We start from the raw sequence: 15524 nt of genomic DNA on the forward strand, positions 1-15524 counted from the left end.
TCTTGCTCCCAAGATAGGGAAACAATTTCAGGGAGGTGAATGCTTAATTCTTAAAGCAAAGAAAGCACAAGAGGGTAAGAACTATCCAACATCAGATTACGGCTCTCTGTTGTACTTAACCCGGAGTTTTTGGGTGATCATGGGGAAAACACCTTTCTAAAACCACGACCTTCCCTATAAAGCATGACCTTGGGATGTGTGAGACAGCAGCCTCTGGAGGCGTCCTGCCCCTGCTGGGGCCGGAGCTGGTAGCACCCTGGGCAAACACCAGGCCTGGCCTCTATTTCGCAGGCTCAGACTCCAGCACCTCAGAACGATCGTTCCTCAGGGAGACTTTCAATCTAGGCAGACTCACAAGGCACTCAATAAATGCTGCTGTGCAAAATATTAAAAGACTCATAAATGAACACGGATGCAAATCTATTAATTCATAAGGAGCCATAACTGCCAGAGATGAGGCGCAAACTCAAGTTGCCTTGGCGGTACTTTCGTTTCCCGTACAAACGACCTGTAAATGCAGCCCCATTACGATTAGCAGACGGTGCGGCGCCGCGGAATGGGACCGAGTACACACGGACTGACGGTCGCGATGGTCACGGCAGCAGCCGGAGGGCCTGACTACTCACTGGCACAAGCAGTGCCGGCTCCTCCACCGTGTGCTGCAGGCTCCAGACCAGCGTTTCTTGTGCTGAGGTACTTGTTTAAACGTACTCCTGCTGTTCCGCGCGTCTGGTTTCTGACTTGAAAGATTCTTTTTAGAGGAGGATTCTCCAGCTCCTGGATCTCATCCTCTACATGCTTATTTTACTATTTAAGGAGGTCAGGGGGCGCCTCAGTCTTCCCTACGTATCACCAGAGATAGAAAAATAAATCAGAAACATGAATAAAACTGATGCAAGCTTTATAATATGGCAAGATCACAAAATCCTCATGAACTCACCCAGTGCCCTAGAGTGTGGGCTGGGGCTGAGCTGCAAGAGACCTAGCTAGGTAGGAGAGAGAGAGAGTCACAGGGAAGAAAGGGAAAGAGGAACAAGGCAAGAGGAGGGTCAGGCCTAAACGAGGCATCCTCAGCCCACCATCTTGGATGCTGCCACTAAATGAGGATGTTTTAAAAAAAATGTCCTGCTCTTCAAAATAATGTGCAAAGAGGGTGCAACGTTAGTAAGGCCCAACAAACACATACTTATGCTACCTGTGAGACTGAAAAAATCAGATTGATCTGCAAATGTCACCCCAAAATCCAAAGATAGTCTTAGCATTCTAAAATACTGTGAGGAAGACAGAAAACAAGTACTCAAGATCCTTTCTCATAAAGACATAAAAAGGAAAAACAAAAACATAAAAATAAGGTAACAGATGATAAATGAATGTAAGTGCAACTCGTATAGTCTCCCGTTATCCAGTTTGCTTTCCGCGCTTGCAGCTACCCGCGGTCAACCACAGTCTGGAGAGAGATGATCCTTCTTCTGATACAGTGTCAGGTCACCAGTAGCCTAACGCTGTGTCACTGCGCCTATGTCACTCCCCTCCCTTCACTGCATCACGTAGGCATTTTATCCTCTCCCATCAGAAGAGCACAGTACAATATGATATTTTGAGACCACACGTAACTTTCATTACAGTATATTACAACTGTTTTAAGTGCTACTTTATCATTAGTTATTATTCATCTTTTACTGTGCCTGATTTATAAATTAAACTTTGGTACGTATATATAGAAAAAAACATGGTATAAATAGGGCTTGGTCCTATCTGCAGTTTTAGGCATCCACTGGGGGTCTCAGAACATACCACCTGTGGATAAGGGTGGTTGGGGGGGTGGGGAGTACTCTGCAGAAATATATACCAGACTTGATAAAAATCAACAGAATTAGGATGGCCTCTTAGACATCTGAAAACACATGTAAACCAGAGAATATTCATCTTCATTTTTTTTTCAGGGAGAGAGAATGTGAACACACATGCACAGGGGTGGGGCAGAAGGAGACGTAGAGAGAATCTCAAGCAGGCTCCATGCCCCGTGTGAAGCCTGACGTGGGGCTTGATCTCACGACCCTGAGATCATGACCTGAGCTGGAATCAAGAGTTGGACGCTCAACTGACTGAGCCACCCAGGCGTCCCCCTCATCTTCATTTTTAACAAAGTCCTCACTACAATCAATCTATAAGCTACCAATTATAAAAGTTTAAGTCTTCAGGCTAAGCCTGAAGTATTATTTTAAAACTAAAATGACCACAAAGATGGAGGAAAATAAAGAACTGATCATGCTCCTAGCTGATACTATCAATTTCCCAAGACTGGGTCAGAAGAGAACATTATTTTAAGATTAAGTCAATCACTTTAAATTTGTGGGACTAGAATAGGTAACTACTTTACCTTACTCTGCACGTTGATTACATTTTTTAAAAAAAGACTTTACTTATTTATTTGACAGAGAAAGGAAGAGCACATGCAGGGGGAGCAGCAGAGGGAGAGGGAGAAGCAGACTCCCTGCTGCGAGGGAGCCCGATGTGGGGCCTGATCCCAGGACTCTGGGATCACGACCTGAGCCAAAGGCAGACACTTAACCAACTGAGCCACCCAGGCGCCCCTGCACGTTTATCATTTTTAAAGCTAAACAGAAAGCAAATAAGAGAAGACATGGTTTTTTAAAAATCAGAACCTCAGCTTTCCCCTGGAGTTAAGTGGGCAGCATTAGTGAGTGGGCATCATCGCAGACCAATGACATAAGAGCCATGGGGGTAGGGCCTGGGCCTCGGGCTTTCTTGAAGCCAGATGATGTTCATGTGTGGGCAGGGGTGAGGAACCTACGTCTGGTGAATAAGCTCATACAAAAGTATGTATTGTTATGATCTCTAAAATTTTCAGTTAAATTATTAGGTCTTTCAGAGAAAAGAGAAAAGCTGTCTGAATTTCAGATTATCATTACTCAGAAAAATACACCAAGGAAATCACATGTAATTTTTTCTTTAAAAACATTTTAAAGAAAATAGATGGACTGCTGAGTCACTGGCCAGCTACTCTGCAGTCAGACTCTGAATTAAAAGTGTTTTTGATGTAAAGCCACGGAGATGTTGGGGTTATGTTTTTTTTCAATTACCCAGACTACCACAGAAAGAAATGACGTGTTATAATAAGACCTAGAAATACATCCTTTTCAGGGTATCTGGGTGGCTCCGACGGTTAAGCGTCCGACTCTTGATTTTGGCTCAGGACATGATCTCAGGGTTGTGAGATGGGAGTCCTGCGTCGGGCTCCTCACTGGGCATGGAGCCTGATTAAGATTCTCTTTCCCTCTCCTTCTGTCCTTACCTGCCCTGCTTGTGCTCTCTATCTAAAGAAAAAAAGGAAATACATTCTTTTCTAAGTAGGTGCAGGGAAGTGCTATGAATGTATAAGGGCTTCAAAAATCACAATATCCAGGGCCTGAATCCCATTCCTGCTACTTACTCATTTCACAACCTTAGTCAAGTCACTTTACTTCCCCGGAGCTCAGTTTCTCATGTGTAAAATGAGGATCCCTATTACTTCACCGCCCTGTCTTGAGAATCAAGTAGCACAGTGCCTCAAACAGTACCGGGCATACAGGAAGCAGTTTTTATAAACCGCAGATGTTACTATTAGGCCAAAATGACAAAACTAATAGAGTTAACAAAATGACTTAAAATTACAGTCTCCTTGAGAAAGGACAAAATTATACTTTTAAGCATACAAAGTTAATATATAGTTTAATGTTATTTTATATGCTCAAAATCAATTTGGGTTCATTCCACAAATATCTGTTGCACCCCTACTATGTTCCAGGCACCATTCCTGGCACAGGAGACTCAGCAACAAACAAGTCATACCAGGGTCCTTGCCCTCGGGAGGTTCTTCAGCTAAGGAGTGAGCCGCAGTGAGGCACAGAGATGCTAGGATTCTTGATCTATTTTGAAGTTTAGAAACAAAATTATTTGAATGTTGGGTATGCAATCAAGGATGTTTGTAAGATCTGGGACCTGCCAAATCAAAGGATGAGTCTGCCATGAATGGACGTGGGGAAAATGAGGAGCACTGGTGCGGGGAAGGTCAGGAGTTCTCTTTGTCCAGCAGGAGTCTGCCATGTCTATCAGTGATGCGGCACTGGCCGCTGGATACAGAACTCCGGTGTGCAGGGGAGAGGGCCAGGGAAGAGGCAGAAACTAAGGTAAGATTTATCTACAAAAGTCTCTGGACTTAACAGATGTAATTCTCCTTAATGTCCACAGTGGAAGCAGATGAGATCGATGAGTTAGATTTCTCTAGCAACCGCTACTTTTCCATCTCCTTTTTTTATACGAGGAATTCTACCTTGATTAAAGATCTGTAATTTATGAAAATTATTTGCCTTTCAGAAGTCTGCTTTTCTAAAAGAGGCAGTTAATATTTTATTGGATAAGTGTTCCTGTCAAGGCAGAAGAATTATCAGAAATGTTTTGAAAATAGAAACAAGGCCTCCTTATTCCGGAGGCCAGAGCTGGGAGCAGGCTGGCCCCTCCACCTGCCATCAGGAGCCTCAGCACAGGTGAATCTGTACTAACCATGGCAGAGAGCAAAGTGAGGTGAGGCACTAAAGGGACCTGACGGGTTTCTTCTGCTACAGCAGAAATAACAATGCTGTTACTGTTAGTGCCTGAAATTCAACTCTACTTCGTCCAGGATTTACACAAAGAATTGTTTAAATAGTTCCATGAAATAGAAGTTTATATATTAAAATTGTAACACTATGGCTAAAAAATCCACAGGCATCTAAGAGAAGAAAATACATTGCTAAATGCCAGACTAGAAAAGATGTAAACAAAGCAACAAAAACCCCCAAAAAATCTAGAAAAAATCCAGATAACTGAAATGTGTATTTTATTCACTGCTTTTAAGAAATGGCTGACATCTAATATGGCTATCAACATTTGGAAAATTTTTAAAAATCCAATTGTAAAATTATCTTCTTTCTCTGTAGTAGCTATGAATTTATAGCTTGTAGAATTAAAATTAGTGAAGAAAAATAAAATGCAAACCCAAAATAGATGGATATGAAATATGTATCATTATTCATAGTACCAGGACCTTAATATTTGATTTCCCTGTTACATTTAATATGCTCCCTCACATCATTTTGGTGTAATTTCTTCACAACATTATGTAGAAGTTCTAATTTATCAAGTTATACTTCAGAAACCTTTCTCAGTGGAAGGAATAACGGAAGACAATTCAAGACCCCCCCCCCCAAATACTTGTAGGTTTACTGGTCAGATTCTAGTCAACAGTTGTTGAGTTTTCTTTTTTCTTTTGTTTAAGAAAATGTATATATATTTTAAAAACTGTCTTCTGAATTTTTGAAAGTTACCAATTTTGTGACTCTTGATTTCAAGCAAGTCACAAGCACATGAATAAAAAGATAGTCTCAACTATATTTGCAAAGCACAATCTAGTTAAAAATATTTCAGACCACATTCTTTAATTGGGGACATAAAATAATAAACGAGATCTTCCAACCCAGATACAAATTCAAAAATAAATTATAACTGTGGACTAAAACATAATATTAAAGGAAAAGAAAGCCTTTTTGTGAGCACCCAAATAATTCCTCCTCTGTATACAGTGACACAAAAGCATTTTCGGCTTTCAGGTTTCGACAAATCCTGTTGTAACAACAACTCCCTCCCTTCCCCGCCTCTCCTTTCTTAATTCTCCCACAGCTCAAAAAATGAGATGGAGAACCTGGTATTTATCTTCTAGCACCATCAGCAGTTTCTACCTCAGATTTCCATGTTGCTCTTTATTTGCAAGTTAACTTGTTGGAGCTTTGTCACTAATACTCAGAAGCTGTGAGATGAGCCTCACGTGTATGGCTTCTCCTCATCATACAGATTTACTGGAAGACAACTGACAGAAGGGAGTTAAGACACTGAAGGCTACTGACAAAAGGTACGGAAACCGAGAAGCTTCAATAATGCTCAGAAAGAGAACTTTAAGTATCATGTAGCTTGAATTATAAGCTGTAAATTTGCTTTTTAAATATTAGTATTGTTATAAATACATCCTGTCTGGAAAACTGACTTTAGATTTTAATGAAATCCACTCCAGACTTTCTGTTGGCAAATAGTTGATAAAATTAACATTTGTGGGTTCTGTTCTGTATGCGGTGTGTTCTGGAACCATGAGAGACTTTTCTATTTAGAACTAAGTTTTTACCTGTAACCCCACTGCTTCTGTTAACTTTCACAGCATTTCACCACCACCACCGCCACCACCAGTGAAACAAAGTATGCTTTTATTCTGTACCAGATAGAAATTTGAGAAAACAGGCCACAAACTGTATCATACTTGTGGCTGGAGAAGAAAAAAAAAGAAAAAGAAAGAAGACTTCCCAGCAATATAGCTAAGATGCCAGTGTATTTTTATAAAGGAAGAGAATAGTGACCTTCATTATAGAGAACAAATTCTTTCAGCATAAGTTCTCTGTGCAGAAGAAAGCATTTAAAATCCAATATTCAACCGTAAGTGAGCGCTATGCTAACTGAATGCAATGTCCTATTGTTTACGCTGATTCTGGCTGTCTGTAATTTATCACTGCCAGTACTTGTTAATTAAGACGAACAAGCTGTCTGCAAGCCTGAATTACACTGAAATTTATAAAATGTATTGGTTAATGGGAAGAAAAGGGTTATAATTGGGAAGCTGAGCAAAGACTGATCCACATATAAAGGTTACTCAACCAAAGTAAAAATAAAGAGAGAAATGAGATGCTCTTAGACAATGATAATAGCAATCTCGACACTGAGGAAACCCTAAGCTGAAAATGGTCTGGGAAGGCAGTAATTTAGCAAACTGGCTGGAGTCTGAAATGTTAAAACCCAAACCTGAAAACAGCTATTATGAAACTATAAACATGTTTCATTTTCTTCTAGAATCTTTAACTTCTGTTCTATTTTGGTCTCAGATATGAAAAGAAATTTGGAAAACAGAAAGAAATGAACTGAATGGTTCCACACAAAGCCCAAGTACTCTGCTGTGTATATAAGTCTGATATTTAAGAATTCAAAATTTCAGGAAAACATTCCCCTAAAATTGTCACATTTTAAGACTGCGATCAAAAATAGAACAAAGGAATTTAGACAGCCCAGGATTTAACTTCTTAGAGAACGAGCGTTCTAACTATGTTAAGTATGTGCTCTTAATACAGGCATGGATTAGTATTACTTCAGATATTTTACAGAAGCCATGCATCAACCTCTTTGGGTGAGTCTCTGAGGCTAAGCCATGTGTCCTATTAACGCCCTCTCAAGTGGTTTTTTTTTTCTTGGTGGGACAGGGAGTAAATGAAGTTGATAGTTAATGGTGCTTTCTGCCTCCAGATGCAGCATTTTTCTCTGCTCCTGGGGAGCACACAGAGAGGCTCTCACCAGGGCGTACCGGGTAAAGGTGGGAAGAGGCGGAAAGAGCAGGTCACTGCTGCTGAGACCTGGGTGGCCCAGGGTGATTTACCACCTCAGTGTCCTTCCTAATCGGAAAATACGATGATGCACAAAGTTATATCTACAGTTTCTTTCAGCTCTAAGAGTTTATGAAAATAAATCAGCTCAATGAAGGAAGAGAAAAATTTAAAATGCCATTAAGTATCGATTGTCACATGACATAAAACAAATGAACATACTAATAACTGTCAATTATAATTTGTGGAATACTTTCTATGTGTTAGATATTATTCTAAGCCCTTAAAATTCATTTAACTCTTTGCTATATATACAATAATTCTCCCCATTTTCCAGAAGAGGATACTAAGGCACAGAGAGGTTCTGGAAAGCTAAGAGTTGACCCCGGTGTTTTGGATTCAGAGCCCATAGTGCCTTTTGTGAAATATACATGAATTGTGGTAGAGTCACAATGTCTTAATACATCATTCACAAATTAATGCAGAAGCACAAAAAAGCTGTTACTACTGTATTCCAGAAACCACTGTATTTCTTTCAAGGCAGGAAGTACTGCCAGATTAAAGCACAGCCAAGCCACAAATTCAGTGCTATCTTTTCTCTTCTTAAAAAAAAAAAAAGAAAGAAAAAAGAAAAAAAAAAAGAAAGAGGAAAAGAAAAAAATGTTAAATTATTTTTGGTATCCTTTCGCATACAGCTAATGATGTGGTTATTTCTGGCATGTACTTTCAGATTCAGTGTCACTACTTCTGAATCCATCAGAATAACCGGTTTTGCAGCAGACTACTTCATTTGGGTCAGGGAATGATTCTGGTCCCAACTAGATGGGATCTCACATTCTCAAAAGTAAAAGACAGAGGCTTAATTGTTCCAGTTTTGAGTATCTTGTACCTGAAGTGAAATGAGTGTTAACCTAGATAAGGATTTTGCAAAAGTTTATTAACTGGCAATCAGGGATAATCATGCCTATGGCTTTACCTTCTTCCCTTGAATTTCCTTTCCTCCCTAAACAGTTCACTTGGGTCACATGTCTGGCACATGTTGGGTGCTTAATTTTTTTTTAATAAAATCATTTTTTGAATACTTAACACTTTTCCACTATGTATTTATAAATCATTTTTAAGAAGTGGGCTTAAACACTGTTTCTAATTAAAATACTCCATAGGTAATAAGGAAGAAAAGAAAGTTTTAAAAACCTCTAATGCTATTAAAATTCTTATTAGATCCTCTAGCTAGAATCTGGTATGTCAAAATCTCCTAATAAGGCACATTGCCCACATTATAGACAACTTCAACATAGCTGAAGTTTTAGAAAGAACAAGTGGACAGCTCTCTCCTTTATGCCATGTATCAAGCACCACTCATCCACACACTCAGGAGAATGGCCCCTCTGAGGGCCTGGCATGAGCTTTTCTCCTGGGCTACAGTGTCCTCATCTACGGTGGGTCTATTCAAATGTGTTCTTTGCTCCTACTAGACGTGGAAATGGAAGCCTTTTTGTTTATGCTTTCTTTCAATCCTGCTTTTGTCTTCTCTCCCTAGCCTTTGTTACTTGGTTCTCTGCTACAGAGACAGAGCTACAATCCTGATCAACGGCCATCATCACCAAATACTGGGTAACAGTGGGCAAAGATAAAGGTGACATCATGGTGTCAGCTGGGCTCCAGCTCCTCGCTTTCATCCTGGCCTTATCTGGAGTCTCCGGAGTGCTCACAGCCACTCTGCTGCCTAACTGGAAGGTGAATGTGGACTCGGGCTCCAACATCATAACAGCCATTGTGCAGCTGCAAGGGCTGTGGATGGACTGCACGTGGTACAGCACCGGGATGTTCAGCTGCACCCTGAAGTACTCCATTCTGTCCCTCCCCGTCCACGTGCAGGCTGCACGGGCCACCATGGTCCTGGCGTGTGTTCTGTCTGCTTTGGGGATCTGCACTTCTACAGTAGGGATGAAATGCACTCGCTTAGGAGGGGACAGAGAAACAAAGAGTCACGCTTCTTTTGTTGGAGGAGTCTGTTTCGTGTCTGCGGGGATCTCTGGTTTGATACCAACAGTGTGGTACACGAAGGAGATCATAGCAAACTTTCTGGATCTGACAGTTCCAGAAAGCAACAAACATGAACCTGGAGGAGCCGTCTATATTGGATTCATTTCGGCCATACTGCTGTTTATCTCTGGCATGATTTTCTGCACTTCTTGCATTGAAAAGAATCCAGAAGCTTGGCTCTATCCACCCAAGCAGCCGCAAATCACCACCACACAACCAGACGGCAATTCAGCATACAACCTGAAAGATTATGTGTAAATAACTATGTAATGAGTATGGAATTTTTTGGTGACTGCTGTGACTTTTGTCTTTTTATTTTAGAGAAAAAATATAAATGAGGTCAGTTAAAATGCCAACAAACTATTGTGTGCAATTATATATCTGTTTTAAGATTATTTTTCCATTACTATTTTCATGTTTTATCTAGAGGTTTATAATTGGGAGAGGTTCTGTTATATCAAGACAATTGATGGCTTTCTTTTCCTTTTAAGATAAGCTGTTGCTATATCTTCTGGGTTGTTACTTAATTGGATTTTATAAAAGAACTAAATTGCCAAGTATACAAAGCACCTTTCTCTGGTGTTGATCCAAGGTATCATCTACTTTTGCTGTCTGTCTGCACCACCACAGGGACTTGCTTGTTTTCAAGCCCCACTGTTTGAACCTAAGGGAAAGAAGAGATGTCTACTCTCTCTTTGATGTTGCCCAAACCAGCCTCCCCAAGTTCCCACCTACTATGACCTCCCTGCTTTTTTCATTTTAGAAACATCTATGTACATGTGAGAGCCAACAATATGATATTCAAAGATCAGGCAGGCAGAATAAAAGAACAGAAATTGGTAAATGCTACCACTGCAAAGCAAAACCAAACCAAACTAAATGCACACTGAGACCCCTGGGACTTGGAAGCCTTAGGTACAAAATAAGTGAGAATAAAAAGAGTTTGCTTTAGAATGCTGAAGAAGTGCCATCTGCTGCTGCTAGCAAGAGGGTGCTCGGATGCAGTTCATCTATCCTACGACAATTCAGATTCCTCCACTTCCCTCTTCTTTAACCTCTCATTGATTACTAGTGGGATGATAAAATTTACTTTGAAGTTGTCACTTTTGTTCTCAAGTTTGATTCATGTTAACAGAAACACTGCTGTTCTCTTATAAATGAACTGCTTCAGTTAGTTAATAGAAAGACCAAGTATAAGGAATGTTTTTAAAAATATAAGTTAAATTATGATATTAAAATATCTTAACAATAAAAACTGGATTTTCTAATGTGCAAAGGCGACACTGCACACTTTCTAATAATTCATGTAATTTAAACCAAGTCATTGCTCACCATATAATGGTAAAGGGGGAAAAAGGACCATTTAGTAACTCGGGAAGTGGGAAGAGTATCGTTTCTGTGAGTACATATTTTTCATTTGTGCCTACAGAAGTAGAGACCATTTTATTCCTAGTTTACTCATTTTCTTATGCAACAACATCATTAGCTAATGATAGAATAGCTAAAATGAAAAGGCACTATTTCATATGGGAATTAGGAAAAGACTTGTTTAAATGATTGTTAAAGTACGGATCCCTGGGACACCTGGGTGGCTCAGTCGGTTAAGCGGCTGCCTTCAGCTCAGGTCATGATCCCAGGGTCCTGGGATCAAGTCCCACATCGGGCTCCTTGCTTAGTGGGAAGCCTGCTTCTCCCTCTGCCTGCTGCTCCCCCTGCTTGTGCTCTGACAAATAAATAAATAAAATCTTTAAAAAATTGATTCCTTTAGGAATCAAAATATTTTCTAAACAAATGTCATACTAAAAATAACTGATAAAAAGAATATTTTTATGCAAATTAATGTGACAGGATTGCTTTGACACCTATACGGCTCTCTCATTTGGCATAAGTGACTGGCTTTATTTGTAGTTTATGTATCCTGTAGTCCTATACTAAAAGTTTAGTGTATATATTCTATGGAAGTATACACACTCACACACACACACACACACACACACTTCAAAAAATAATTTTCACGTAGCTCTGGAATATTTTCTCAAAACACAGAAATGTTTTGAACTCCAGAAAAGCAGCCATTTCATACAAATAATGCCTAATTCTATCCAGACTGGACACAGTAGTGATAACATGGTTTGGAATCCCTCCATCCCTGTAGGTTTTCCCCCTGCTGCATTCCTTCACCTGGAACCCTCCCACACTCACCCAAGCTCCGACTCATCCTTTAGGGTTCACGTGGGCCTCCTTTGCAAACACAATCCTGACTCCCTTCCAGCTCTGTACTCTCAGAGAATGCTCTATCACAAATTATTAGTTTACGTGATTGCATTTCCAATTAGACTGGGAGACAAGTGTCTTTTTTACGTTTGTATTCTCAGTGACTTGCAAAAGTGTTTACAAGAGCATGCCAGTCCTATTTCAGTCCTTCACATATGTACGCCGACTAGTTTAAACCCCAGAAGGACGCAGGGCGGCAGGTACTATTCTTAGTACTTAGGGGGAACTGATGAAAGAAAAGTACCGTTACCTAACTTGTCCAAGGTCTTCAGCTAGTAAATGGAGAGATGGCATTCATCCCGAGGGAACCTGGCTCTAGTCAGAGCAGGTGGGTACAAGGTGACACAGAGCACAAGGCTACACAGTACATATTACTGAATCTAAGTCTTGGTTTGCTCATGTGAAAATGAGGATCACACAACACCTACTCAGAGAGAGGCTGTGAGGATTCAATGAGATCATATGCACACAGCGTACGTTGGGGGTAAGCATGCAACGGACGCTGCCCAGTGGTTCCTGGTCTAACCCAGCGGTTTCCAACTGGGGTGGGGAGGTGGGTTTGAGCCTGCAGGGGGCACGCGGCAGCGGCTGGAGACATTCTGGTTGTCACAACTGGGAAAGTGGTACTGGAATATAGTGGGTGGGGGCCAGAAATGCTGTTAAATAGCCTACAATGTACAAGAGAGCCCAGGCAACAAAGAATTTTCTGGCCAAAAAGGTCAATAGTGATGAGGTTGAGAAGCTCTGGTCTAATGTATTTGAATATACTTAAACATTTTTTTTTTCTAAATAAGAAGTTACCAAAACAAAATCAAAAGAAGGAAACATCAGAAAGCCCCAGATTATCATACTTATTTTACTGAGGGAGTAGATATGTGAGTATATGTATGTATATGTGTGTGTGTGTGTGTATCACCTAGCAGTTCAGGCAAAAAACGTAGACACAGGTTAAGTCAGAACTGGGTACAGGAATGCATAGATTTAAGAGAAACATAAGGGATGTCAGAAGGTGATAACTAGTGACTCACTGTGCAAGTAAAGGTGAAGGGGGAGCCCTCAGATGGCCCCCCCATCCCGGTGATACCTGCCCAGCTTGGGCAGGTGAGGTCAGTAGTCAGCACACTACATACATATGGGCAGGAGCAGCCTGCGGTATGGAGATGGAGGTTCAGTTCTGGAGTCAGTGTTTTCTCAGTACATTCCTCTTATTACCATATTTTTAGCTACATCGCTTTAGCATAAATTAACTTTATTGACTTTTGAGGATTTGTACCCTAGCCTACAATCTTGCAGAACCTGTTGCATATCTCTTCATTACCTCCAATAACTTTTTTATTCACTTCACTGCACTTTATACATACATAAAAGTATCACCTGCAAAAATACAATTTTGTTCCCTTCCTTCCTTGGATTTATAGTATTTCTTATTTTATTCTTGAGTAGTTATTAAAACATAACTAGTATTAAGATAAATTGTAATAGTAAAAATACCCTATTTCTATGCAATACTTAATTTTTAAGAAAGACTCATAATTTTCTACTTATAAAATTGGTTTTAGTTTACACATTTATTTTTAGACTCACCCACTTTCAAAAAGAATTTGAGGCTACTTACAATAAAATTGCTGGCATAGTAAGTACAAAGAAAACAATAAAGGTGAAAGACTAAAATTACAAAGAAAAGGAAGAGAGAAGAAATGCTATTAAGTAATCCTTGTTGAAGGCTACTAAAGGAATTAAACATGAAACTTAGCCTAGAACTTCTAAGCAACCAAATCACAGAAGGCCACACAAGAAATCTGACAGCTCTGTCTATGGGTAGGAGCCCCCCTGAGGCTGCTCTCGTGCTTTCCCCAATTTCCCACTGGGCTCTGCATCCATCCCCCAGCTGCTGTGAGTGCACAGTGCTAACGGCTCACAGATCTGGAATTGCCTCCCCTGGTAGGTTAGGGCTCCACTGTGCCTAGGAGGTGGCCAGAGCCAAATACCGGCCACACAGGTGTACAACAGGCTGCTCCCTTGACTGACTCTGTGGGACAGTCTGTGTCCCAGAGCTCCCCTTTTCCCTGCCACCCTTTGACCCAGTGGGTCTGAAGTTAGTCTCCAGGCAGAACAATATCCCTGCTTAGTTTTTCCCCCCTTGCTTTATCCTGCTTCCCACACCACTCTTCTGAGAGCACTCAATATACCACTTTCACAAAAGTTCTTACCTCAATCTCTGATTCCACAAAACCAGACCTAACACAGAAGAGTATTAGTTAAACAGAAGAATATAAGTCTTCTGACCATATGTCCAAAGGATTCTCAAATACAAGATAACATACAACAGAAATAACCTCAATATCAGATTCTGAAAAACACAAAGGGATGAAAATGGCTTTCTTATGTGAATCCACCCATTTTACTAAGATCAAGATTATTTCACATGGAAGTCAAGGTCTCGACAACTGTCAGCAAGGATAGCTGAAAGCTTCTGAAATGTGATCCTCAAAGGTCAGGCATGGATGCCTCAAGTTCTGACCTTTTCTTTATAATGTCACGGGTGTATCATCATTAATTCATCTAAAACTGTATTGACAGTATGCTTTAAATTTGTACCATGTTTAGGGATAACTTGCTCCATATGCGGTACTCCTAGTATGCAAAATTAGATATAAACTAGATATAAACTATATGAAGCTCTTAAAAATTAAAATGTATACAACTATGTCAGAATATACCAACTTAGTCCATAAATATTGGGTTATAATCATAATAGTTACCTTCCACTAACGCCTCCAAATGCTAGATGCATTATTTCACACTGATTGTCTCTATTTCTCAAAACAATCCTTCAAGGGTGACATTATTGCCCCAATTCGGGATATATTAAAGTTCAGCCTATTAACCTGACCAAATTCTCATAAGGGGCACATTCGAATTCCAGTAGGTCTAGCTTCCTTTAAAATATTTCCAGTTTGTCCACTAGAGTATGCTGTTCCTATCATGCTAATCAAAAGAGCCTGTTGCAATTCTCCTTTTATAGTGACTTAAACTACTAAGTTCAAGTACAGTATGGTGGTTAGACCTAAAGCCTATCTGTTCTGTTTGACGTATGTTAAAGATTTATTTTATTTGAGAGAGAAAGAGAGCACGTGGTAGGGAATGGCTGAGGGAGAGTAAGAGAGAGTCCCAGGCAGACTGCACTGAGCATGGAGCCTGACTCGGGGCTTGATCTCACAACCCCGAGATAATGACCCTGAGATCATGACCTGAACCAAAACCAAGAGGCAGATGCTTAACCGACTGTGCCACCCAGGTGCCCCTGTTAGAAGTATGTTAGGTTATGAGCCCCATGACCACAATTTTAAAAGAAAAAAAATGACATAGAATTTTAAGGTTCTAGCTAATAGCTTAGTAGTTCTCAAACTTGAGTAATGTGAAGATCAGCTTAAAAAATTACTGTAGAACCCCAGAAATATGTGGATTCTCAGGGGTCTAGAGATGTCAGATTGAAACAAGTTTTATTTGCTCATGGAAACATTTTTTAGTCATGAATTTGCACTGCAAAAGAAATATTTTGTCTTGTCATTGGTAACATAATTTAACTCAAAAGTGAAATGGAAATACAAAATTTTAAAATTCTAACTTAAACTCTATATACTATAAACTCTAGGAGATTAAGGCACACTACAGTAAGCCAAATAATCTAATTTTATGACTCTAAGAGGTTGCATTTTCTGTAGATAGAAAAGAATTTGGGGTTCAAAT

The 15524-nt window shown here is 40.0% G+C and overlaps 2 protein-coding genes across 6 annotated transcripts in view; one reads left to right on the forward strand and one right to left on the reverse strand.

Annotated features, from left to right (window-relative positions):
* Positions 1-15524, reverse strand: part of TFB1M (transcription factor B1, mitochondrial) — a 73986-nt gene that overhangs the window by 13617 nt on the left and 44845 nt on the right. The gene's annotated exons all lie outside the window — the stretch shown is intronic.
* On the forward strand, positions 4587-10741 carry CLDN20 (claudin 20). 2 transcript variants are annotated; one of them, XM_045805404.2, is made up of 2 exons: positions 4587-5947; positions 8995-10741. In XM_045805404.2, the coding sequence occupies exon 2, from the start codon at positions 9099-9101 to the stop codon at positions 9756-9758; it is 660 nt and encodes a 219-aa protein (XP_045661360.1). In that variant the 5' UTR covers positions 4587-5947; positions 8995-9098; the 3' UTR covers positions 9759-10741. The 2 variants fall into 2 exon arrangements, with proteins under 2 accessions (XP_045661360.1, XP_045661361.1); XM_045805405.2 differs by lacking the exon at positions 4587-5947 and adding an exon at positions 6094-6519.

The sequence above is a fragment of the Ursus americanus genome, chromosome 11, assembly GCF_024610735.1.
Source record: "Ursus americanus isolate L20-20 chromosome 11, mUrsAme1.1.p, whole genome shotgun sequence".
Lineage (NCBI taxonomy): Eukaryota > Metazoa > Chordata > Mammalia > Carnivora > Ursidae > Ursus > Ursus americanus.